The sequence below is a fragment of the Homarus americanus genome, unplaced genomic scaffold (genome assembly GCF_018991925.1).
Source record: "Homarus americanus isolate GMGI-L3 unplaced genomic scaffold, GMGI_Hamer_2.0 scaffold367, whole genome shotgun sequence".
In the NCBI taxonomy this organism is placed as follows: domain Eukaryota; kingdom Metazoa; phylum Arthropoda; class Malacostraca; order Decapoda; family Nephropidae; genus Homarus; species Homarus americanus.
The window spans coordinates 1,150,422-1,175,076 of NW_024743709.1; the positions used below are offsets into that span (position 1 = coordinate 1,150,422).

The 24,655-nt window shown below is 41.1% G+C and overlaps 2 protein-coding genes across 2 annotated transcripts; both read right to left on the reverse strand.

Annotated features, from left to right (window-relative positions):
- Positions 1 to 3,943: 3,943 nt before the first annotated feature.
- Positions 3,944 to 6,974, reverse strand: LOC121877340. Its single transcript, XM_042383051.1, has one exon. The coding sequence runs from the start codon at positions 6,879 to 6,881 to the stop codon at positions 4,833 to 4,835; it is 2,049 nt and encodes a 682-aa protein (XP_042238985.1). The 5' UTR covers positions 6,882 to 6,974; the 3' UTR covers positions 3,944 to 4,832.
- A 9,902-nt stretch (positions 6,975 to 16,876) lies between these two features.
- Positions 16,877 to 23,989, reverse strand: LOC121877431 (hemicentin-2-like). Its single transcript, XM_042383189.1, has 5 exons — positions 23,774 to 23,989; positions 21,287 to 21,497; positions 20,527 to 20,654; positions 17,754 to 17,916; positions 16,877 to 17,013 (listed from the first exon to the last, which is right to left on the reverse strand). The coding sequence occupies exons 1-5, from the start codon at positions 23,987 to 23,989 to the stop codon at positions 16,880 to 16,882; spliced, it is 852 nt and encodes a 283-aa protein (XP_042239123.1). The 3' UTR covers positions 16,877 to 16,879.
- Between the last annotated feature and the right edge of the window lie 666 nt (positions 23,990 to 24,655).

Consider the following 24,655-nt stretch of genomic DNA (forward strand, 5'->3'; position numbering starts at 1 on the left):
ATAATTTTCCTTTTTACTTATTTTTTTTTACTTTTATCCTCTTCACCACTGATTGGATCATTAGCTGCTTGGGTCATCGGTCACATCTCTCTTACGCACTGTTGGCAAGTACTGGGCATGCACCGGCTCCTGAATGTATCTGAACCTGCTCCAGTAATTGTCAAGTCTGATCTTGAAAGAGCTCACACTCGGTGCCGTCACAATACTCTCTGGCAGATTGTTCCACAAGTTCACAACTCTCACTCCGATAAAGTTACTTCACAGTTTTCTGGACTTGCGGCTTCTTCAACCTTGAGCTGTGATCCCTTGTGGGGCAAGCATCCGCCAGCTTCAGGTAAGGGCACTCGAATGAGTAGTGCCCTTTGAGATGTTTATACACCTCAGTTAGGTCCCCCCGTGCCCGACTGTAGTATAAGCTAGGCAATTGTAGGCGTTCTAATCTCTCAGGGTAGCTGATGTGCCAAAGTGCTGACCAGAAGTGAAGGCACCAATGGATTCCTCAGGACTTATAATAATATCAACAAATTCCAAGCCCTCACATACAGGTAGTTCTGCTATAACGCGATAATTGTTCTTGTAAAATATCGTGTTATAGAAAATCGCGCAATAGAAATAACAGGGCTTATGGAGAAAATAGGGTTAGGTGCAGATTACTCGAAATCGAAAAAATTTAGTAGTTAGCCTAACACAAAGGATAGCACAGTCTAAATAAATGTTACATTCATATCTAATAATGAAATCATACAGTAAATGTAACACTTTACTTGATGGGGGAGAAGGGTGATTTTGAGGTTGATAAAATCGAGCTTCTCTTCAAGTGTTATATCCTTTCTTTTACGATCATCACTGGGAATTCTATCACCAGAACGCTTCTTGTTGATATTCTTCTTTACTATATTCACAGTTAATACAGTACCACAAAATTGGAGAAATAGTAAGCAAAAATCGCGTTATACAAATATCGTTCCTAATTCATAAATCGCGTTAGAGCAAATTCGCGTTATCAAAACACGCGTTATAGCAGAACTCACTGAACCTGAATAATTTTATCCAACTCTTGGAACAATCTACCAGAAAATGTTGTGACGGCACCGAGTGTGAACTCTTTCAAGACCAGACTTGACCAACACTGGAGCAGGTTCAGGTACATTCAGGAGCCGGTGCATGCCCAGTACTTGTGAATAGTGCGTAAGAGAGATGTGACCGATCGCCCAAGCAGCTAACGAGCCGATCAGTGGTGAAGAGGATAAAAGTAAGATTTGTGGTGCTTACTGGTACCGCCCAAACGGCCAGTAAGCTGATAAGTGGCGAATAAAAAAAAAATAGTCCATACATATCAGAGAGAGGCATATTTTGTATTGAATAAGCAACTAGGAGAATGTTGGTTTGATAGCAATCAGCAAACTGAATTTCAAATGGTAGATTTACTTTGAAACCAAAGATTGCAGACAGTAGCCTTGGTGACAGTACAGTAATGCAAATTGGACAGGCATGGCCCTGCCTCATGAGGGCAACTACAGTGCAGTACAGTATATAACATTTGATCACCCTCATCTCGTGGCAAATAGTGTGATGGGGATGGAAGGGTGATTGGAATACAGATACTCAAGATGGGTTTACAGGTCAACATCAGCTTGAAATATGGAGAATAGGGAGACCCCAGGCTCCAAGTAGCATGGAGCATTATTACCAGATCTGCATGGCTTAAGAATGTAAGTTAGAAAATGTACCAGGTATGTTAAAGCTGATGACTGTGTGGGTACAGTTAAAAGCATTAGCAGTGCCTAAAAATACCATCAAATTAATGCAGCTTCTAAGAAAACCAGTGCAAAGGAGGAGCAATCTTTAATCAGTTTGACATGAACAGAGGATTAACCCTGCAAATTGACGCTACTATCAAGTCATGGGAGGGTCAAGTAACACACGTATTAGTGTGATGGTGGAGACTTCGCCTTCAGACTTGATTGATAATCACCATCTTTCAGAGATCTTATTTAAAGGGATTGGGTTGTGGCAGAAAGGTTAACTAATTTTCAAATTAATTCCAATCAACAATGTCGAGGGTCTTGGGAACCCTGAATTTTTAACCCAAAGATTGTTTAATTGTATACTGTACTTAAGTTGCCCAATCAAAGTAGTACAGTATCAGGCTCTAAAATGTGAGGTGTTATTTTGTCTTGACATGAAGCAGGAGAGCTCTGCATACCTAAACCATTTATAAACAAATCCTTGTGTCATCACAGAAGGCTGTACAGGTAGCCCCCGACTTACGACTGCCTCAACTTATGTCCATCGGTACTTACGACCTGCTCTGACCTTATGACCGTCGGGACATATGACCGCCGCAGTCATGACCATTTTTTTTTTCAAAAGGACGCGCGCATTTTCTATATCGAAACGTTTCCAGTTAAAGTAGTGTCCATGTATAATTAGAAAATTATGGGGGCCCCGTGTGCATTCAGCTGACTACATTAAAGGTAAGTGCTCAGTCACACTGTATCCATTCCTCGTTATTTATTACTTTTACTGTACTGTATTTCATTGTTGATTTTTATTTGTATTTATTTATTTATTTATTTATTTATTTATTTTTTATCTATGTCGGTCTTATGACCTGGATTTGGGTTCCTTACCCCGTCATAAGTCGGGGAGCACCTGTATATTACAAACTTAAAAATTATAAGCCCATAACACTAGGGCAGTATTAAACCTCATGCATTCACCCACAATAACTGTTGAAAGTTAATACAGTACGATACAGTGATATCTCCCTTACCAGGAACAATTGGTGCAGAGCACTTCCGGGAATGAGAGATTTCTGGGTAACGAGACAACTCTCTCAAAGCCGGAGAAAATCCCTTATCCCCAGAATATTCCGGGTAACCGAAAAAAAATTCTGGGAAGTTCCAGAAATTGGCCATTACATCATATCTTGAACCCGGAAAAATATCCCCCATTCCCGGAATTTTCCGGGTACTGTTAAATTTTCTTTGGAATTTCCGAAAAATGCGCCAGACATTCATCTCTCAAACCTGGAAAAACTCCCACATTCCCGGAATTTTCCAGGTGTTGGGAAAATTTTCTCATAATTTTCTGTTAAATGCGCCCCTCGAAATATCGTTCCCAAAGCCGTTATTTTCCGGAAAATTCCTGCTTTGGGAATGATTTTCCAAGAAAATTTCAATTCCGGCTTTAGGAAAGTTCTGGGTTTGAGGGATTCTGGCTAATGGAGATATTACTGTAAATTGTCACAATTGGCTTGGTTCCCCAGGCAGCAATGCAGCAGTTGCCAAGATATCTATTTAAGCAAGAATTATGTTTCTTATGAAAAAGATATAAATTAATTACTGGACAATGATTTACTAAAATTCTTTAAGTGATTATTCTTTACAAAGAATAAATTTATCATTACTATCTAATAACTCATGCAAGTGAAGGTAATGCCAGATAATTTTATCATCATAGGGACTCCTTGTATCCATGGGGTTAAAGTGCATAAGGAGTCAATGACTCATTGTAACCTAAAGAGACGGATACAGTACTGTACTGTATTTGGTTTCAATTACAAGTTGAAAAAAATATAGGATCGTTCAAAATCTTTTTATTAACAATTCTTATGAGTATCATTGTACGTCTTCAACTTGGAGCTACACAAGGAATATTATTCCAACATTTTTTCACCATAAAGGTTATTCACATTACATTTTGCTTAAGTACCACAAATTTCATAGAAAGTCAGGCCTAATGCAGTGGAACCAATAATGGTAGTGACAACAGCCCAGCCACTGTACAATAACATCCAAACACCACTCAGTTTGAGTGAAGAATAACACTAAATGTACCAAGACACACAGGTACATTCTCTAAAAACTAAAATTAAATGTCTATGCTTTGTACTGTAATACAGGGTCTGTATACCATAAAAGTGACAAAAAAATACACATTAATATAAAATACTTTATTTCTGAAACCATGAATGGAGCTGAAGTTAATAAACAATTTCCTTAACACAAATACACAACTCTAAAGTTATTTAATCCATTTCTCAAATATTTATTTTGTTAATCATTTACTAATTCCAAAATATGCATATACAGTACAGTACTTAAATTGCAGTTTATTAAAAAAGGTGAAATCCTGTAATAATAGTTATAAAATCAAGCACCTTTGTAGTATGTGTTATTTATTACCACTCACATCCACATTGCACAGGTATAATATGCGGTACAGAACTCTACAGTAATGCCAAATCTGCAAAGGAAGTGCACAGAACAAACTTCACAAAGAATAAAAATACTGTTATCCACAAGGCACCGGTTTTTTGTGTAAAAATAATAGTGTAATACAAACAGAGGAAATAAAATTACTGTATATGTGAATGGAATGCACATGCGAGACTTTGAGTATTCTTAAATTATACTAATGAAATAATAAACATTTTACATATACCTGTAGTAAGATTCTATAGGAAACATACAATCTGAGTTTACATTTAAACAGCGCTGATCTGGAACACAATCACCACAATGTGTGCCAAAGCAGTACAGGTACAGTAGTGTATGATAAATAACAATACATTACTGTATTTCATTTTGTAATCCATGAACCAAAAATTATTTGATTTGTTTGAGAATTTGGCACAGTCTAATTTAATATACATACTGATAGCTGTTCTGGTATATCCATGACTTGTAACTGGCTCAAGAAATGTGGCACTATACAGCTCCATTGAATTTAATCATGTTTTAAACACTTACAAGCACAGTACACTATGATCAATGTCATTAGTGAATTTTAGTACTGTACTGGGTATACAATATAGCATCAATGTATTAATCATTTACAGCAAATTTTAATTTCAAAGTTAGTGCATTTTGCTCACGAATATTAGCATCCTCTGGATATTCATAAGCTTTCTGTGGATTTGGTATATAAAAAGGATATATGAAAGCTGTAAAGTAGCGTCCAATCAGAGGATTTCTAAGGTGTTGAGGTTGACGTGCATGGCGAAGGTTCTCTTGGGCAAGATAACGAGCTGACCCGCCATCTGTAAGAACTCTATAAAATGGCTGATCTGTACCATGTGCAAGTCCTGTTTCTCCCATCAGCACCAGAGTATCTTCACTTTCTACACACATGGAATCCCAGTCATACACCACACACAAGTCTCCTCCTCGTTGTTCTAGCACTTCACCCACCGCGAACTGTACTTGCCAGCTTTTCCGATCCACACGCCTTTTCTGCACCATTTCACCTCCTGGCCATCCATGAGGCCAAGGAACACTTGCTAAAGGATTTAAACTTGAGTAACTCGCAATTGCTGTTGACAGTAGAGTTTTTAGCTCTGAAACCCTGGTGCGAGCTCTTTTGTCTACACTTGCTAGCATTCGTAATAAGTCCCGCATGGTGTTTGGCGGCTGTCCCATTCTTCTTCTGAAATTCAACAGTTTCTCTAGGGTGAGCTTTGAGTTGATACGTAGAAGAATACTAAGATGTAAGAGCTTTCCTAGTGTTTGATGACTTTCGTTCACTCTTAAAAGTTGGTGCATGTAGTGGTAAAGCCGACTCATTTTCCAATGTTCAACGTGCTGCCAAGCAGTGAATAAAAGACGAATTGGTTGATTGTATGTCTCTTCATCAAGTAAATCATAAAGAACAGGTTCACCAGCTTGCCATCTTTCCCCTTTCAACCAACATTCTGCCAAAAACACTATTTGTTGAATTATTGCTTGACACATGCCTGCAGCATCCACAGTCTGTCCTTCCTGCCAATCATTAAGCACAATCCTTAATGATGAAGGATCTTTTTTGCACAAGTCACAGGCATTTGAATACCCACTAACACCATCCTGACCAACATAGTAAAGTTTCCAAGTATCCAAAACATGATCTGTTATATTCTTGTGCACTTCAGCGTGTACCCCGAGACGATCTGCTATACACGACTCAATAATCAAAAGAAGTTTTGAGCTTCCTTTTCTGTTTAATAGAACCTGATCAATACAATAATGATCAGGTCCACTTTCATATAAGCTGTTGTTGATTTTAAAACCGGACTTATGTTTAATTACATGATGCACTGCCTGCACAATATCACAACAATGTTCACCTTTCCAAAAGCTTGAACATCCTTTTAAGAAGTCACATTTGTTTTCCATTTTACTACTGACTGGATTATCTGGATATTTTTCCTTTATGTATTTCAAAGTTTCACAAGCTAACTTATCCAAACTGAGCTTCACTTTGTTGATATCATATTCACTGTGTGTTGGCCGCAGGCTCACCACAACCCACAGCAAACCTTCCTCGTAGCTGTATTTTAGCGACTCCTCTGGTTGTGCGATAAACTTTTTCCACTCCGAGTTAATGACACAGCGTTCGTAGATGTGATTGTACAGTTTACCTGCATAATATTTCAAAGTTAAATCCATGCATTGAGGACCTGTGTTCATAATGTTGTGACACTCATCCAAAATATAAAATAGATTGGCTTCACCAAGTTCCTCTGTGAAAAGAGTCTCATACAGTGTCAGTGCCCGCCTGGGTATATCCGGCCACTCATAGTCATGGTACATTGACCACACAAATGTTCTCGACAGAGCCAAGATGCACTGTAACAGTTTCTTCTTGCACCGATACAGTGATACATATTTTGATTTCCAGTCTAATTTTTCTTTCCACACAAGTTCACTATGTTGGTAAACGTATGAGTAGTGTTGGCTGAGCTTCTTCTTCCATAGAGAGTTACGCTGACACACACCGTGAAAATACTTGCAGGTCACGGAGCAACTCACCACATCTTCAACGTTCACACATATGTCAGTCAAGATCCTTTCAAGGACTTCGTATGGAAGATTATCAATGGTCACACATTCCTCCATTGCAGAAGGAATTTTGTGTTATCCCACATGGTACGAGAAACAGCTGGAGATAGTTGAGCGGAGTGAGCAACATTCCGCCCGCCAGTGTTGGTGGTAAACAAACAGCCCAGAGATCAAAATAAACCAATGTATATAATTCTGTAATCTCGTAAAAGCATACTTAGAGAAAGAAATTATATTATACATTATATTTAACATAAAATGAAAGTGTTTAAACAATTAACAAACAGTTACTAGTAACAAAATAGAAAACATAATAATTTCCACTAAACGAAGTTCCCGAAATATACTCACATGAATCCGGACCAATTTTGTTTATACTGTATACCGCATAATTATACAGTATCTCATCACTCCATATATATATATATATATATATATATATATACTTTTTACTTTTATGCTCTTCACCGCTGATCGGCTCGTTAGCCACTTGGGCGATCGGTCACGTCTGTTACACACTGTTGGCAGGTACTGGGCATGTATTAGGCAGCTACCAAACAGGGAGGTACTACCGCCTGGGAAGATATTGGAAGCATAATGTGTTGTCTATGGTAGACCCTGCTGCCAAATGGCATCACGAAAATTGTGACCAACTCCCAGGTTGCTGAGCTGACTTTCTGCCTCATTTACACACAATTGCAGGATCTCAATTGTTTCTCTTACTATGGCAACACAACATACATATGTCGTTTCTCACTTCTGATCTGTTTTTCATTTTTGTATTTCTTTATGGTTCTTTATTATTATTATTATTATTATTATTATTATTATTATTATTATTATTATTATTATTATTATTATGATTACTATTACTATTATTAATTTTTGCCCCCCAGGCCCTGATGTGGGTCAGTGACCTGTGCCCGGGTGGGCTAATCCCCGTAAAAAAAAAGTACTGGCTCTGTTACACACTGTTAGCATGTAGCCTACTGAGCATGTACTGGCTCTGTTACACACGGTTGTATATTTCCCATAGAAGAGGTATCTGTAAAAAGTATATTCTTAATTATACAGTAATTTAAAAATACTCAAGTCTCGCATATGCTTTCCATTCTTGTACAGTATACTGTAATTATATATACACAAGTAACCGGTGTTAAGTTTGTCCTGTGCACTTTTGCAGATTTGGCATTACTGTAGAGTACTACTGTACGGCACATTATACCTGTGCAAGGTGGATGTGAGCCAGAATCTGATGTAAAACCAACACCAGCCCTCTGGAATAATAAGGAGAACAATAACTAGCATGCATGTTGCTAGAATAGCCCTCTCTTAAGCATCTTGTGCTGGGCATGGGAACACTGACTCCTCTGCCAATCAGGGCACCATGTGCTTTCTCTTCTGGGATGCTCTGTGAAGCCTGTAATGCCAACGGCACTTTGCACAGGCAAATATGTACCCCTGTGATCCGGTCTCATACACGGTGAAGCAACCGGGATCGCCTGGATGTGCTGCTAGCGAGTGCACAAAGATCAACTTGAAGTAAGACCACAGGTAATTTGACTTGGTATCCTTTGGATCGGAAACAGCGTGGGCATATTTATATAAAAAATGCCATATACCTTTCTATTAACTGGGTAATTTGGTATCAAAAATAGTTTCCAATGATTGATATGGTTAGGCATCACAAAAATTGTGACCAAGTCCCAGGTTGCTGATCTGACTTTCTGCCTCATTTACTCGCAATTGCAGGGTTTCAATTGTTACTCTTACTTTGACAACACAACATACCCTATACATACTGCATATCGTTTCATACTATTAATCATTTAAAAAAAATTTGCATATATTTATTATTATTATTATTATCATTATTATTATTATTATTATTATTATTATTATTATTATTATTATTATTATTATCATTATTATTATTATTATTATTATTATTATTATTATCATTATTACTACTTTTATTATTATTTCGCCCCCAGGCCCTGATGTGGGTCATTGACCTGTGCGCTGGTGGGCTAATCTCATAAAAAAAAAGGTTAGGTTAGGATATGTAGCTTAATAATAAAAAGCTGCAATATGTAATAGGCTGTTGAATTTTACTAAGTAACAGATTTTATTCGTAAAGTAATGTAACTGACTGACTTCTACCTATTGCTGTACATAACATGACACATAAATTATGAAACATGGGCTTTGGATAAGTTGTCAGTTTTCAGGAAAACAATAGAGTATTTCGGCTGTACTTTAAATGAAGTGGGACAAGTGGACACCTACAGTACATATTTATACTGGTTTAATTCAAGGACCTTGTATACAGGTATATGTTACGCCCGTTTGTGCACTCTGCAGTCATTTTGCCCAGTTGGTGAATTGGGTTCCTAACCCAACCCAACCCAACCTAACTTAAGCTAACCAAACCTAACTTGACCTAGCTAACCGTGGTTATGTGAGATTAGGTGGCAGGTCGATGTTCTTGTGAAATCCAAGATGGTACTGGAGATATCCCTGAAGTGGGATTATTGACTTTAATCCTTGATAATTTTTCATCTTTGCAGTAGTATCAAATACCTACTGTATTGTCAAGGGGTTTATTATTTTGCAATAATTTATTTAATCAGCATAGCAAATCCTTGTATGTAACACCGGTTTATGTTTTTCAGGTTAAATCTTCAGTGCAAGACAAATGATGAAGAGATACTGTATACAGAGTAGCGTCTATGGTAAGTACAAAGTCCTGAGTATTTGAAGCTTTGTCACTTTTTTATGAGTTAGGCTGGAGTGCTGTTTTAGATATGCACTTTCTGAATTATGATTTGTGTCAGGGGTTGAAATTACAAATGCAGTTGTATAGATGAAGTATATAGGTATTTTTTTCACTCCACCACAATTTAAAGTTTATTTTAATTTAAGTTAAAGTTCACGTCTCTTGTTGCAAAGGAAATGCAAAGTTTTTTTTTTACGAAGATGTAGTGTACCTACTGTAGATGAAATAGGTCCCTTATATGTAATAACAACATTGGTACTTATCATTAAATTAATTAGGCATGTGACCAGATTTGAAGGAATGAAAAGTGATAATTGTATACATATAAATCAAAGCTATGCGGGTTCAGCCTTTTAACTTAAAATTTCACCCGGCATGTTAGTAGGTGACTTATATTCTTGGATTGGCAACACTGGGTTCAGCGCATGTTCTTTTTTGTCGTCTCAACACACCGTAATTTTTTTCCCCTCAACGTAACACCTGCATCTTACGTCACACTCTTAAAATAAGACAATGTACAGAGAATCCGAATAATTAAATTCTATGTAAATATAATAAAAACTAGACTCTACAAAAAGTACCTGAAGATCAAAATAGATAAGGAAGGGGAACTCCTGAAGGTCTATTTGGTTCATGAATGTTAAATAAAATGACTTTAGAAGCTTAAGGAAATTTATTTATGTTTTGTGGATTTTTAAAACGCCTTTGAGAGTGAAAGATACAATAACCTAACAGATGTCTGGCAAAAATAAGCACCAATGTAGGAGATATTGGAATTATACAAAGAAAAGCTATACAAAGATCAAGTTAGTATAAGTTAAAGGCAGTTAATGTTTGTGTTAGGTTGTATTGTGTTAAGTGTGACTCCGGGTCCGGGTGTGTGTGTGTGACTCCGGGTCCGGGTGTGTGTGTGTGTGTCGCCAGGTGTGTGTGTGTGTCGCCAGGTGTGTGTGTGCTCTGGTGATGTGTTTGTGTGTTTGTCGAGTGTTACACATGATGGCTGTCTGGCGTACTAGTTGCTGCAGATAACAGCCCAGGAACCTGAGGGATGTTGCTCGTATATCTTGAAGCTATGACAGCACCACTAAAACCACTCACACCACCACCACCACTCCTGCCACCACCACCACCACAACTATGCTACTAACACCACCATCACCAATAACCACTGCCACCACCATTACCACCACCACCACCATTACCACCACTGTCACCAACACCATTACCACCAACCACCACCACCACTGTCACCAACACCATTACCACCACCACCATTACCACCAGTCACCAACACCATTACCACCACTGTCACCAACACCACCACCACAACAACAGTGAAAAATAAACAATACAAAATACAACAATAAACAACACAATAGACAAGAGTAAACAGAACATAAAGTAAACAAACCATAACAGTAAACAGAACACAGCAGTAAACAAACCATAACAGTAAACAGAACACAGCAGTAAACAAACCATAACAGTAAACAGAACACAACAGTAAACAAACCATAACAGTAAACAGAACACAACAGTAAACAAACCATAACAGTAAACAGAACACAGCAGTAAACAAACCATAACAGTAAACAGAACACAGCAGTAAACAAACCATAACAGTAAACAGAACACAGCAGTAAACAAACCATAACAGTAAACAGAACACAGCAGTAAACAAACCATAACAGTAAACAGAACACAGCAGTAAACAAACCATAACAGTAAACAGAACACAGCAGACAACAGCCAGTCATCACAAGCTGCCAGAAGTAAAAAGCTTCATTATTGGACCAGGCTGCTGTGGTTCTTTAATAGGCTCCAGTCTACTAGGTGCCAGTCTTAATAGGGTCCAGTCTTAATAAGGTCCAGTCTTAATAGGCTCCAGTCCTACTAGGTGCCAGTCTTAATAGGGTCCAGTCTTAATAGGGTCCAGTCTTAATAGGGTCCAGTCTTAATAGGCTCCAGTCCTACTAGGTGCCAGTCTTAATAGGGTCCAGTCTTAATAGGCTCCAGTCTTAATAGGGTCCAGTCTTAATAGGCTCCAGTCCTACTAGGTGCCAGTCTTAATAGGGTCCAGTCTTAATAGGCTCCAGTCCTACTAGGTGCCAGTCTTAATAGGGTCCAGTCTTAATAGGCTCCAGTCTACTAGGCGCCAGTCTTAGTAGGCTCCAGTCCTACTAGGTGCCAGTCTTAATAGGGTCCAGTCTTAATAGGGTCCAGTCTTAATAGGCTCCAGTCTACTAGGGTCCAGTCTTAGTAGGCTCCAGTCTAAACACTTAAGTCTTAGCCCAAACACCAGGATTGGAACAAATTAAGACCGGGTCGTTAAGACTGCCGTATCTGGACTGAGCTGAAATCCTAATGGTATGCTTAGGTTAGGTTAGGTTAGGTTAGGTGGCTGGGGCCTATTAGGGCTAGGCTCGAGTGCCACATAGGTTATTGATTATGATGGGGCCCCATATAGACTGAGGCTGGAATAAGATCGGTCAGTGATTTTGACGTGTGTGATTTTCGGGAGTTAATTCCCGCGGGTAGTGAACCTGTACCGGGTATTGGGGGTGGTTGTCACACGGGCCAGCGGGGTCGGGGTCCTCCTCCCGTAAATTAACTTGATTAAAATTTTGAAATGTGTGGTGATGTAATTATCTGGAGGACAACATGGCGTGCGTCCGGTCTGTGTCACCAGCTGGGCTTGAGGGGGTGACTGGTTGGTCAGATGAACCCCCTGTACTAACTGATCGATGTCCTAACTGACCCCTGTTCTAACTGACCTTTGTCCAAACTGACCCCTGTCTAACTGACCCCTTGTCCTAACTGACCCCATTCCTAACAGTTCCCAATCCTAACTGACCCCATTCCTAACAGTTCCCAGTCCTAACTGACCCCATTCCTAACAGTTCCCAGTCCTAACTGACCCCATTCCTAACAGTTCCCAGTCCTAACAGGCCCCAGTCCTGATAGTTCCCAGTCCTAACAGGCCCCAGTTCTGATAGTCCCAAATCTTTTCTGGTGTAACCTAACAGACCCCAAACTAAGCATATCCTAACATAATCATCAGAACTGTGGCCCAATTCTAAACAGACACCAGTCCTACCAGACCCACCTTTACCGAGATTCTCAATCAGTCGAAGTGAAATCCTCATGTCAGTGGGTTGGCGGCTACGGCCCTCCAATCTAAATATCTTCGTTCTGTCTTACCGAATTCTCCCAGAGTTTGTGTCTTTTTGGTGACCAGAGGTTTTAATTTTGTTTGTCCATCCTGGTCTCTGCCTTGCCCTCTCTACCTTCATTTATAACCATTGATACTGAAAGCATTCTTCCCTCGGCCCTAATTTCATGGCCAAATTATCACGTTTTCCTATTTTATAATTTTTCACTATTCCTCCAGTTGCTGTTGCCAGTCTTAGTACTTTTTTTGTTTTGTACAGCTGCTTCAACATCTTTGTCTAAATTGGCACTGTAGTTTGATCTTGTTTCCTTTTCATTTATGTCTACTCTTCTCTGCCCATCTTTCTTTTAGTTCTGCCTCAAACACACTCTTATTATTGTTACTGTTTTATATTACCGTCACATGTAAATAAATCCTCTTTTGTCTTATCTTTCTCTACATTTCCCTGTGTTTATGTTTTCTGTCATTATCGTCATCATCATCATCATCATCATCATCATCATCATCATCATCATCATCATCATCATCATCACTCAGTGCATTTATTTTTTTTAGAAAGCTTCAGTTGCCTTTACAGTTCATTTAAATTTCTTTTTGAAGTTCTTTATAATCCTAACTTTCTCTGGCCAACTTTCTTCTTCGCTTTATTCTCTTTAAAATCTCATTTACCCAACTTTTTCTCTCTAATTCCCGAAGTTTTGTCCTCACTGTACTCATTACCGGGACATGATCTTCGTCTGGGTTACCGAGAGGTCTTGATATTTTCTCCCAAATAAGATGTTTTATATTTTTGGATCTATATGATATTGTTTTCATATAGAGATGCCTCGGGGTTATGTGTGGATACCATAATGTGTAGTAAGTAATTTTTGGGTTCCCACTGTCATTAAAAATCCTGGAAAAGTATGGAAATAAAAGTAACGTAGTTTTGCAAATGTCAGGGGAATTTTTTTTTAACCTTACCAATCGTGGAAAAATAATGGAACTATAAAAAAAAAACTTGGTCGGCGATTTTCCAACACTTTTTTTGTTTATAAGTTACGTTGTGTTTATGCTTTGTCTTTTACATATTTCCCGCCAATGTTCAACGTGTTTATGTTATGTGTACAGTATGAGGGTAAGAACCTAGGAGAACGTGATGGTTTTGAGTGATGGAATTAGGTGTTCGCGGCATATATCAAGATACAGTCACTCGACTCTGTCCTGCAGTCCCACTTTGTTGTACTCACGTGTAACTGTTGAACTGATGTTAAAGTAACTGTGGTACATGAACCTGTTTGTCCTTTACGGTTCATCATGTGGTTTATAAACATTTACTGGATGTGGTTCAGTGCATTTGAGAGACATGGAAAAACTGCTCCAGGAACACCAGCGTTTTCAAGGTGTCTCGCTAAGTCTCGAAAATGAATATCTCAGATCGACAGTTCAAAGTACTACAGCATCTACACAATGAGGTCAACAGGGCGGCCGTCAACACAGCTCCTCATAACCCAAGCGATGCTCCTTGATCCCACGGCAGCCAAGTTACGGCTCTTAATATAATTTAATTACCAAGTGATAGTGATTATAACTGTATTACTTATGTATCACGGTATTAGTATTTCTCCTGTAGTCATACTATTAAAGAACCGTATCTCAGTTACCTCAGTTTCAAGAGATATTCTGATATAAGATCATTCATAAAGGTGCACATTGTCCCAGTCATCCTCGCCATTCATCTAAGTACAGACTAAATTACGTGTGGTGTGGTGTGGTGCTGTGTGGTGTGCCACAGCCTGGAGCTGTTCCTCGCCCCCAAGACAACAGCGGCTGGCGGACTGCAGACGACGGAAGACTTTCTATTGTCTGGATGACAATAGTGTTCTTGAGTTCATTTACTGCGTCTGCACGCGTGGAAGCAAACTCCCAAAGTGCCATGCAGAGCCTGGCAAGCGGACTACAATACAGTGAGACCCGCAGGCTGCATGGCTGAGACAACACGGCTGGTGACAATGATTTATATGAACAGGAACGAGAAAGGTCTGATAAGGGACGCGATGAGTCATTACGTTCTCTGAATAAAGATGATTCATAACACATTTATCTTTATCTCTTACAGCTGAGGCTCTCCAGGGATGCTCTTTACTCTCATTCAGTCATTCCTCAGTACGTGACCAAGACAGTCAATAGCGAGTTTTGTGACTTCTTGACCTTCATTGATCACCAGCACTGTACGTGTTTAAACAACTTCTTACTAACACAACACCAGATAATATTACAATGACGTATATCTTGTGTTAGTTTAAATTAAGTTAAATTAGGTTAGATTCTTCCTGTACTTAACTCCCCCCCCCCCCTCACCCTTTGTTTTGTTGTCATATGAATTTTTATTAGTTGCTGACCTTATAAGCTGCAACTATATTACGTATATTTCTTAGTATGGTGAAACAGATAGGCGTAAAATCCCTCTCAGGGCATACTCCGTGAGCGCATATACGACGCTATACTACACTAATTTATTTATCGTAGGCCTGTGACTATTATTTCGTGGATATTATTACCCAGAGTGAATAATAGTTGAATCATATTTCTGTATCGTTTCATCATTGTTATTTATTATTATTATTATTATTATTATTATTATTATTATTATTATTATTATTAGACTATAAGGAGTAAGTAGCAGACATTATTAAATGGTTCGCGTTAAAGGCTGACTCATCCATAAACTTTGATTCAGACGAGTATTTATCCCACCCCACCCCACCCCTGCACCTCCCACCCAACCCAACCCACCCCACCCCACCCGCACCTCCCCACCCCGCACCTCCCCAAGATGATCTGGAAGGTACTTACGGGTGGCTTAAGAGAGCTTAGGTTAGATAAAGTTAGATTACGTTAAGGGAGGCCCCAAGAGGGTCCCATTTAACCGAAGACATGAAAACTGGGGCCCATGAATAGGGAAACCTTATTGGGACGGGGTCTATTTGGGTTCTATTAGGACTCCTTTTAATAGACTGGAACCCAATCATAAAAGAGATATTTTATTGGGGAACCCGCTGAACCAATCATCGCCATTCATCACCTCCACGACGATGTGGTGCATGATATACTGAGAGCTGATTGGCTGTCTTCCATGATACTGGCCTCTGATTGGCTGTCTCCCACTACTGATTTATATTCCTCTGTTACAGCGGAGACGGTGATACTTAGTCTTATGTGTGAATATCAAATTTTCTCTCTCTCTCTCTCTCTCTCTCTCTCTTTCTTTCTTTCTCTGCTATTAATACTGATCGTCGATCGATAGCTATTAAGTTAATACAAAAAGTGAAGAAAAGAGAGAGGTGAGAGAAATGGATAGGGGAGAATGAGAGAGAGTAGGGAGGAATGGGGAGAATGAGAGAGAGAGGGGAGGAATGGGGAGAATGAGAGAGAGGGGAGAAATGGGGAGAATGAGAGAGAGAGGGAGAGAAATGTGGAGAAAAAGAGTGGATGAAGTGTTTGGGTTTAAATAAGGCTAACAGTCGTAGAATTTCAAGGAGGAAGTAATGCACCACACCATGTTCCACTCCACACCATGTATCACATACCACACCTTCCGTGGTAAGCTTCTTTGTATGCAGCCTTGAGGGATCTGGTTGTATTTTCAAGCTGTTCGAAGGATTTTTGTATTGTCTATAAAAAAATAATTCGGTTTGGGGAGTAATAATGTGTAAGCCAATGGGGTCATGTTTGTTCTAGCAAGCTCTGGTCTAGTGTCTGTGTGTGTTAGTGTTTTGATTTTGATTTTTTTTTTTGACACTTTGAGGAGGAAATGTTTAAACCATCGTCCTCAAAGGCTTTAAAGTTTAAACCATCGTCCTCGAAGGCCTTAAACCATCGTCCTCAAAGGCTTTAAAGTTTAAACCATCGTCCTCGAAGGCCTTAAACCATCGTCCTCAAAGGCTTTAAACCATCGTCCTCAAAGGCTTTAAACCATCGTCCTCGAAGGCCTTAAACCATCGTCCTCAAAGGCTTTAAACCACCGTCCTCAAAGAGTTAAGTCATCGTCCTCAAAGGGTTGATAATATACCTGGTCCTGGCTGTGGTAATGAAACTCTCCAGTATTTCTACAAAGCGTGTTATTCACATATAAAAATATGGCAGTAGAAGCGGGCTTGAGATAGTGGTGGTGACTACAGCTGTCACAAGTAGAGCCCACACGCGACGACCAGCGCAGGCCACCGACGACCCTCCCTGCATCGCTGCCGGGTACTCTCCTGCAGCAGGGAAGATGAGGAATAGTGTGTTAGTGGCTGCAGGCAGGAACAATATCAGTCACTCATTAACCTCACTGTCTGCGTTGAGGCACAGTTGAACAAAAAACATATAACTCGTCCACGAAAACCATCTAGCAGTCAGGTCAGGAAAGGTGGGAGTTAGTGTGTCTAAAGTATATATAGATATATAGTGGCAAGACGGACCTTATGAATGATGAGCTTGTAAACTATCTTTGCTTCACCCGCTACACCCACATCTGTACCTCTACACCCACCTTTACACCCTCTACACCCACCTTTACACCCTCTACACCCACCTTTACACCCTCTACACCCACCTTTACACCCTCTACACCCACCTTTACACCCTCTACACCCACCTTTACACCTCTACACCCACCTTTACACCCTCTACACCCACCTTTACACCCTCTACACCCACCTTACACCTCTACACCCACCTTACACCTACACACCTACACCCACCGTCTACACCCACCTCTACACCCACCTTTACACCCTCTACACCCACCTTTACACCCTCTACACCCACCGTTACACCTCTACACCCACCTTTACACCCTCTACACCCACCTTTACACCCTCTACACCCACCTTTACACCCTCTACACCCACCTTTACACCCTCTACACCCACCGTTACACCTCTACACCCACCTTTACACCCTCCACACCCACCTTTACACCCTCTACACCCACCTTTACACCCTCTACACCCACCTTTATGGACGTGCACAGTGATGGAGTGGTGGATGGAGTGTGCGGGGCTGCAGGTATAGACGCCAGAGTCCCGAGGTGCGGCGTCCTTCACTACCAGTTGGCTCACACTCCTCCCAGCCAGCTGTGTCCTCACCCACACCCTCACCCCGTCCTCCAGCACCATCTGTGAGAAACCCATTAGTGACAGATACGAAGACAGACAGACAGATAGACAGACAGACAGATAGACAGACAGACAGATAGACAGACAGACAGTCAGACTAGGAAAATACAGTGACTGGTTGATAAAATTGCTGGTTTGTTTTTTGTCGTCTTTATATTAATTATTGAATCTGTAACAAAAACACTCCTAGAACATCCTACAAACACTCCTAGAACATCCTACAAACACTCCTAGAACATCCTACAAACACTCCTAGAACATCCTACAAACACTCCTAGAACATCCTACAAACACTCCTAGAACATCCTACAAACACTCCTAGAACATCCTACAAACACTCCTAGACCATCCTACAAACACTCCTAGACCATCCTACAAACACTCCTAGACCATCCTACAAACACTCCCCTACAAACACTATCCTACCATCCTCCCAGACCATCCTACACTCCTAGACCACATCCTACAAACACTCCTAGACCATCCTACAAACACTCCCAGACCATCCTACAAACACTCCTAGACCATCCTACAAACACTCCTACAAACACTCCCTAGACCATCCTAACCACAAACACTCCTAGACCATCCTACAAACACTCCCAGACCATCCTACAACAAACCTCCCAGACCATCCTACAAACACTCCTAGACCATCCTACAAACACTCCCAGACCATCCTACAAACAACACTCCAGACCATCCTACAAACACTCCAGACCATCCTCCTAGACCATCCTACAAACACTCCCAGACCATCCTACAAACACCCTAGACCATCCTACAAACACTCCTAGACCATCCTACAAACACTCCCCAACATCCTCCTGAACCATCCTACAAACACTAGACCACCTAGACCATCCTACAAACACTCCTAGACCATCCTCCTCTAAACACTCTGAACCATCCTCCTAGACCATCCCACAAACACCCCAACCATCCAAACACCTAGACCATCCTACAAACCTCCCAGACCATCCTACAAACACTCCCAGACCATCCTGCAAACACTAGACCATCCTACAAACACTCCCAGACCATCCTACAAACCTCCCAGACCATCCTACAAACACTCCTAGACCATCCTACAAACACTCCTAGACCATCCTACAAACAAACCATCCTCCCATCCTACACACTCCTAGACCATCCTACAAACTAGAGACCATCCTACAAACACTCTAGACCATCCTAGCAGACAAACACTCCTAGACCATCCTACCACCCAGACCACTCCTAGACCATCCTACAAACACTCCCAGACCATCCTACAAACACTCCTAGACCATCCTACAAAACCCCAGACCATCCTACAAACACTCCCAGACCATCCTCATCTCCTAGACCATCCTACAAACACTCCCAGACCATCCTCCTAGACCATCCTACAAACACTCCTAGACCATCCTACAAACACTCCTAGACCCTCCTACAAACACTCCCAGACCATCCTACAAACACTCCTAGACCCTCCTACAAACACTCCTAGACCCTCCTACAACTCCATCAAAAGCTTATTTAAACTCCTACCCAAAAAAAAAAGTCTTTAAGCTTCAGACTTGTGTTTCTTCCCCGAGGATAAACCTTTACTCTCCACAAGATAAGTGTGAAAGTTCGTCAATTTTCTCCACTAAAACTTTTCCCAAATAGAGTTTATCTTCTGCCAGACGTTCATGAGATTCTCCTTCATGTGTAGATGATGTTCCTATACACGCTTGGTTTTGGTGTGTGTGTTGGTCTGCACTTGTGGCGTGGTGGGAGGAGGGAGGGAGGAAGGTGTAGGTATAGGTGTGAGGGGAGGGAGGAAGGTGTAGGTATAGGTGTGAGGGAGCGAGGAAAGGTGTGTACAGGTAGATGTAGATAGTCAAGGAACCTAGGGTCGTGTACCTGTACTATCATGCATTACACACACACACACACACACACACACACACACACACACACACACACACACACACACACTCTCTCTGCTACAGCCTACATATCATAATGACCTCCCGGCCAGAGACACACCAAGCAGTATTCTCACAACCAGGATTCAACCAAGCTAATCCTCCCAGCCTCCTACCTAACCTAACTTAACCCAACCTAACCCAACCTAACCTAACCTAGCCTAACCTAGCCTAGCCTTGATTAATTTAAGTGAGTCAGAAATACACATTACTGGAGATGCTGAACATATAAGAATCTTACCTGTATTCCAATTAACACCTGTACCCCCCACACACCAACACCTGACACCTTAATAACAACAAGGTATGTGTGTGTGTGTGTGTGTGTGTGTGTGTGTGTGTGTGTGTGTGTCGTGGCCATTAGCCTGTCACCCAATTAGATTATGGAGCTGTGATGGTAATGTATGATTGGGAACTAAGTTTATGATAGCTTATTATGGTAGCTAATTATGGTTGCTATAGTGGTACATATGGTAGTAACGCTGTGATGATAGTCTATGGTAATGGTACTAACTGTGGTATTTATGGTAATGATAATACCAGGATATTTCACAACGGTACTAATTAGGTAATATTTATGGTAGTTACAGTAATACCATCATACCTATCATACCTCATGGGTGTAATTGGATGGAATGGTATCAGTTACACTTACCCGCTCCTTGTGGTACCAGTGTAGGTAGTCTGGGGGCTCCGGGGAGTATGGTACCACACACGTCAGGTTGATGACTGAGCCGATACCAACATGAATGTCCGACGCACCAGCTATCTTGGCCTCTGGTTCTGTACGAGGGTAAAGTATAGGTGGGGGAGTTAGTGGTTCTGTACGGGGGTAAAGTATAGGAGGGGGGGTTAGTGGTTCTGTACGGGGATAAAGTATAGGTGGGGGGTTAGTGGTTCTGTACGGGGTAAAGTATAGAGGGGGTTAGTGGTTCTGTCGGGGTAAAGTATAGAGGGGGTTAGTGGTTCGTACGGGGCAAAGTATAGGAGGGGGGTTAGTGGTTCTGTACGGTAAAGTATAGGAGGGGTAGGTTCTGTACGGGGGTAAAGTATAGGAGGGGTTAGTGGTTCTGTTCGTAAAGTATAGATTTTTTCCCAGCTGGTTTACGACACGCGATTCTATTTTATCGAGCAAAATCGTTAATTTACAACATACACAGCTTCTTGATCTACGTCACTTGACTCATCACCGTCATCTGTTATCTGCCAACCATCTTTACTTACACCTTGAGAACCCTCCGAGATGTTGTTTGTGCTCTGGAGGTGAAAATGTCAAAGCAACACCCGGGTGAGTTAGTCTCCCTCTGTTTGCTTACCTCTCCGCACAGTTAGATTTTCTCTCATCTTTTGTTTTTTACATCGGATCAGCTTGGTGTGGGGTAGGTAGTCGGTGAGAGGAGGTGGGTAACACTTACCTACAACAGTAAGGTGGGTGGTGCGGGCGGTGGGCGGGGTACTGGACACCTGACAATCATACTGGCCTGAGTCTCGTGGGCGGGCATACTTTAGTCTCAACATCCAGTCTCCCTGACCTTCCTGGGGTACTGCCTCGAACCTGGAGTCACTCGTATACGTCACTGACCCCACCGAGAGTATATGTAGGTCTCGATGCCTGATCCACGACACCTGTAGAGGAGAACACACCTGTAAAGTATGAATGGCTCCAAGAACACCTGCCAGCGTAACATTCTCTTTAATTCCTTATTACCTGCAAGTTGAGGTTTAATAGAACAGTCCATAAACACATCGCTAACTGCATATTAAACAAGGTTGGTGTAATGATAGTTAAGGAGAGATGATGAGGTCGTTAAGGTAAGGTGGTGTTATTAAGGTGACGCTGACGTGTTGACTGAGGCGACTAATATGATGCTATTTTGTTTATGCTACACACACACACACACACACACACACACATGTATCTGAAATCGGAAAAAAAAACAGTGCTCCAACTGGAATGGTAAATAACACCCCGCGTGTCTGGAATTCCTAACCCGTATTCCTCTGAGGTGGATGAGGAAGGAAGGGGGGGGGGAATTGGTGAGTGGAAGGAAAGTGGGGAGGAGGGGAAGGAGAGGAAGGAAATGGGGCGGAGAAAAGTGAGGATGGTGAGATGGTGAGAGAAGGTAGGGAAGAGAGGAGAGGAGAGGAGATGGAGAGAAGGGAAGATAACGTGAAGGAAGGAGTGAGGAAAGATGGTGGAAGAGTGAAGGGAGGTTAGGTTTGGTTAGATTTAGTCTTATTAGGACTTGGACTCGTTTAACCACTCTTATCAATCCAACTTTGCTGACCTTTCAACTAACGGCTTCAACCATGATCTTTGGAGAACAATTCCTGTTATATGTCACAAGTCAAAGTTCAAACACAGTCTATATACGTTACTCGGGTACAGCTGACGTCACACCACCAACACAGGCGGGAGGTGCGCGGGAAAGTGAGTGTTAAGAGCAGGAGTTTTCCGACTCGGTGAATTATTCATTTAATGGAGATTTTGAATAGACATCTGAGGCTGTTGGGAGTTATGTAATATATACCAGTCCAGTCCCAGTACAGCGAGGAGGAGGAGGAGAACAGGGAGGGGGAGGACGAGGGAAGTAGTAGGAAGAGGAGGGAAGGAAGAGGAGGGAAAAATAGGTGGAGAAGTAGGGAAAGGAGGAACTTGATGTGGGAGACGCTGCTGGAGATATAAATATGAAGTGGTCAGGAGTCTCACACACATATATATATATATATATACATATATATATATATATATATGTTGGGGGAGGACGGTTCAATTCTGTCACACATACACAGCACCTCACTCACTACCCACAAATAATAAATTCTTCCTTGACGTGAGTAGAAATCTTCCTGTGGCAGTAAATCGCTCCCCACTTCAAGGTGTGAAGCCTTATTTCTAGATACATCAGCCAGTATGTAAGTACTGCCACCACGATGAATAACCCTGGGGCATGATCTGATCCATGGCCCTTACACCAATCCTCCCCGTCACCCCCGTCACCCTGCTTCACCAACACCTCACCCTGCAGCGCTACAGTAAAATATTCAAATGGCAGTCATTTGGCAGAATTAGAATTACAGTCGGTGTAAAAAATAAACAGAGTGGGAACTAATACTAAACCCTGGTGAACTCCGGAACTGAAAACCTAACTTAACCTAACCCTAACCTGGACCTAGAACCTTGTAAGGGTTAGAATATCCATAACATTCTGAACAGTTTTTAGGATAGTGAGTGCGCGCGTGAGTGAGTGAGTGAAATGAGTTAAGAGAAGGAATAGTTGTGAGAGGCTATTGAAGCTTTTGTTGAATACATTACAAATGAAGACAAATACCTTACTTTTATTTCATTTGTTCAAGAGTTTGGAAGACTTAATAATTTACGCTAAAGAAACCTCAACCAAGAATAAGGAAAAGCATTTATAGAGCTAGCTGATTCAGTGCCGGATTTAGACCTGTGGAGGCCCATGGGCAGCCTCTTTGTGGAGGCCCCTCTCATTATAACTACCCAAGAGGGTGGGGTGGCGAGTGAAGCGAGCCTAAACATCTGGGAGTTCCGGGGGGCGCTGTAAGCCCCCCGGGAAAATTTTGAAATTTGAACACTTCTTTGGAGAATTTTGAAGCCATATGCAGTTATATTAAAAATATTAAAAATATACGGTTCATAGGAAAGCCAGGTATTCATGAATTTCAAGGAGTAGCTAGCCTAATTTCTATCACGTTTCTTGCTGAACATAGTTTTACGTGATGGAATAGATAAACATGAATTTTAAAGAATGAAAATAAAAATAATCCAAATGAATAAACAAATAAATAAAATTTTGTAATATGTGGAGGCCCCCAGATTGTGGAGGCCCCTGAGCTGACTATTTTGGGTCTTTTTTTGTGTTTTGAGCATCACTTACGGAATTGTTGCCGAGGTTGTGGACTATACAGGACAGTAGAGCCGTCTTGGAAGCTGTGACCGTGATGTTGGTGGGCACGAGAGGGTCAAACACTGGGGGTAGGGTTGGCCCGGGTATGGTGGGAGGGGGCACCACATGACGAGCTTCCCGTGACCATGACCATACACACTCTAAGAGGGAGAGGATGGAGAGAAAAATTAAGGTCACATTGAACATAATTACCCTACCAAGACTGGGGGCTCACACACACACACACACACACACACACACACACACACACACACACACACTATTGGGGCTGTTCTCTGAAGACAGTTAGAAAGAAAAACTTGATCAATTAAAGACATCTTGGGTATTTGGTGATCAGGTGTAAGACGGAATTTTCTTACTTAAGTCGAGGATCTGTAGTGAGTCATTATTAGTGTTTGTGGAGTAGTTGTGGTAGTAGTTATAGTTGGTGTTGTAGTAGTATTAATAGTTATTGTTGTTGTAGTAGTTGTTGTTGTTGTTGTTGTATTAATAGTTGTAGTAGTTGTTGTTGTTGTTGTTGTTGTTGTATTAATAGTTGTAGTAGTTGTTGTTGTTGTTGTAGTAGTAGTTGTTGTTATTGTTGTTGTAGTTGTTGTTGTTGTATTAATAGTTGTTGTTGTTGTAATAATAGTTGTTGTTGTTGTAGTAGTTGTTGTTGTTGTTGTATTAATAGTTGTTGTTGTTGTAATAATAGTTGTTGTTGTAGTAGTTGTTGTTGTTGTTGTATTAATAGTTGTTGTTGTAATAATAGTTGTTGTTGTTGTAGTCGATATCTTACGGTGTGTCCTATAATCTGGGGGGAGGGGAAGTATCGTTATTATCCGTGTGTCGTAATTTCCATAAGTCAGTTCA

Coding starts and splice junctions, on each gene's coding strand:
- LOC121877340 (XM_042383051.1), bottom strand. CDS start 6,881: ATGGAGGAATGTGTGACCATTGATAATCTTCCATACGAAGTCCTTGAA.
- LOC121877431 (XM_042383189.1), bottom strand. CDS start 23,989: ATGTTCAATGTGACCTTAATTTTTCTCTCCATCCTCTCCCTCTTAGAG. Junction 17,917..20,526: donor ACTGGTACCACAAGGAGCGG/GTAAGTGTAACT, acceptor GGTTTCTCACAG/ATGGTGCTGGAGGACGGGGT. Junction 17,014..17,753: donor CACTGTGCACGTCCATAAAG/GTGGGTGTAGAG, acceptor TCCCTGCTGCAG/GAGAGTACCCGGCAGCGATG.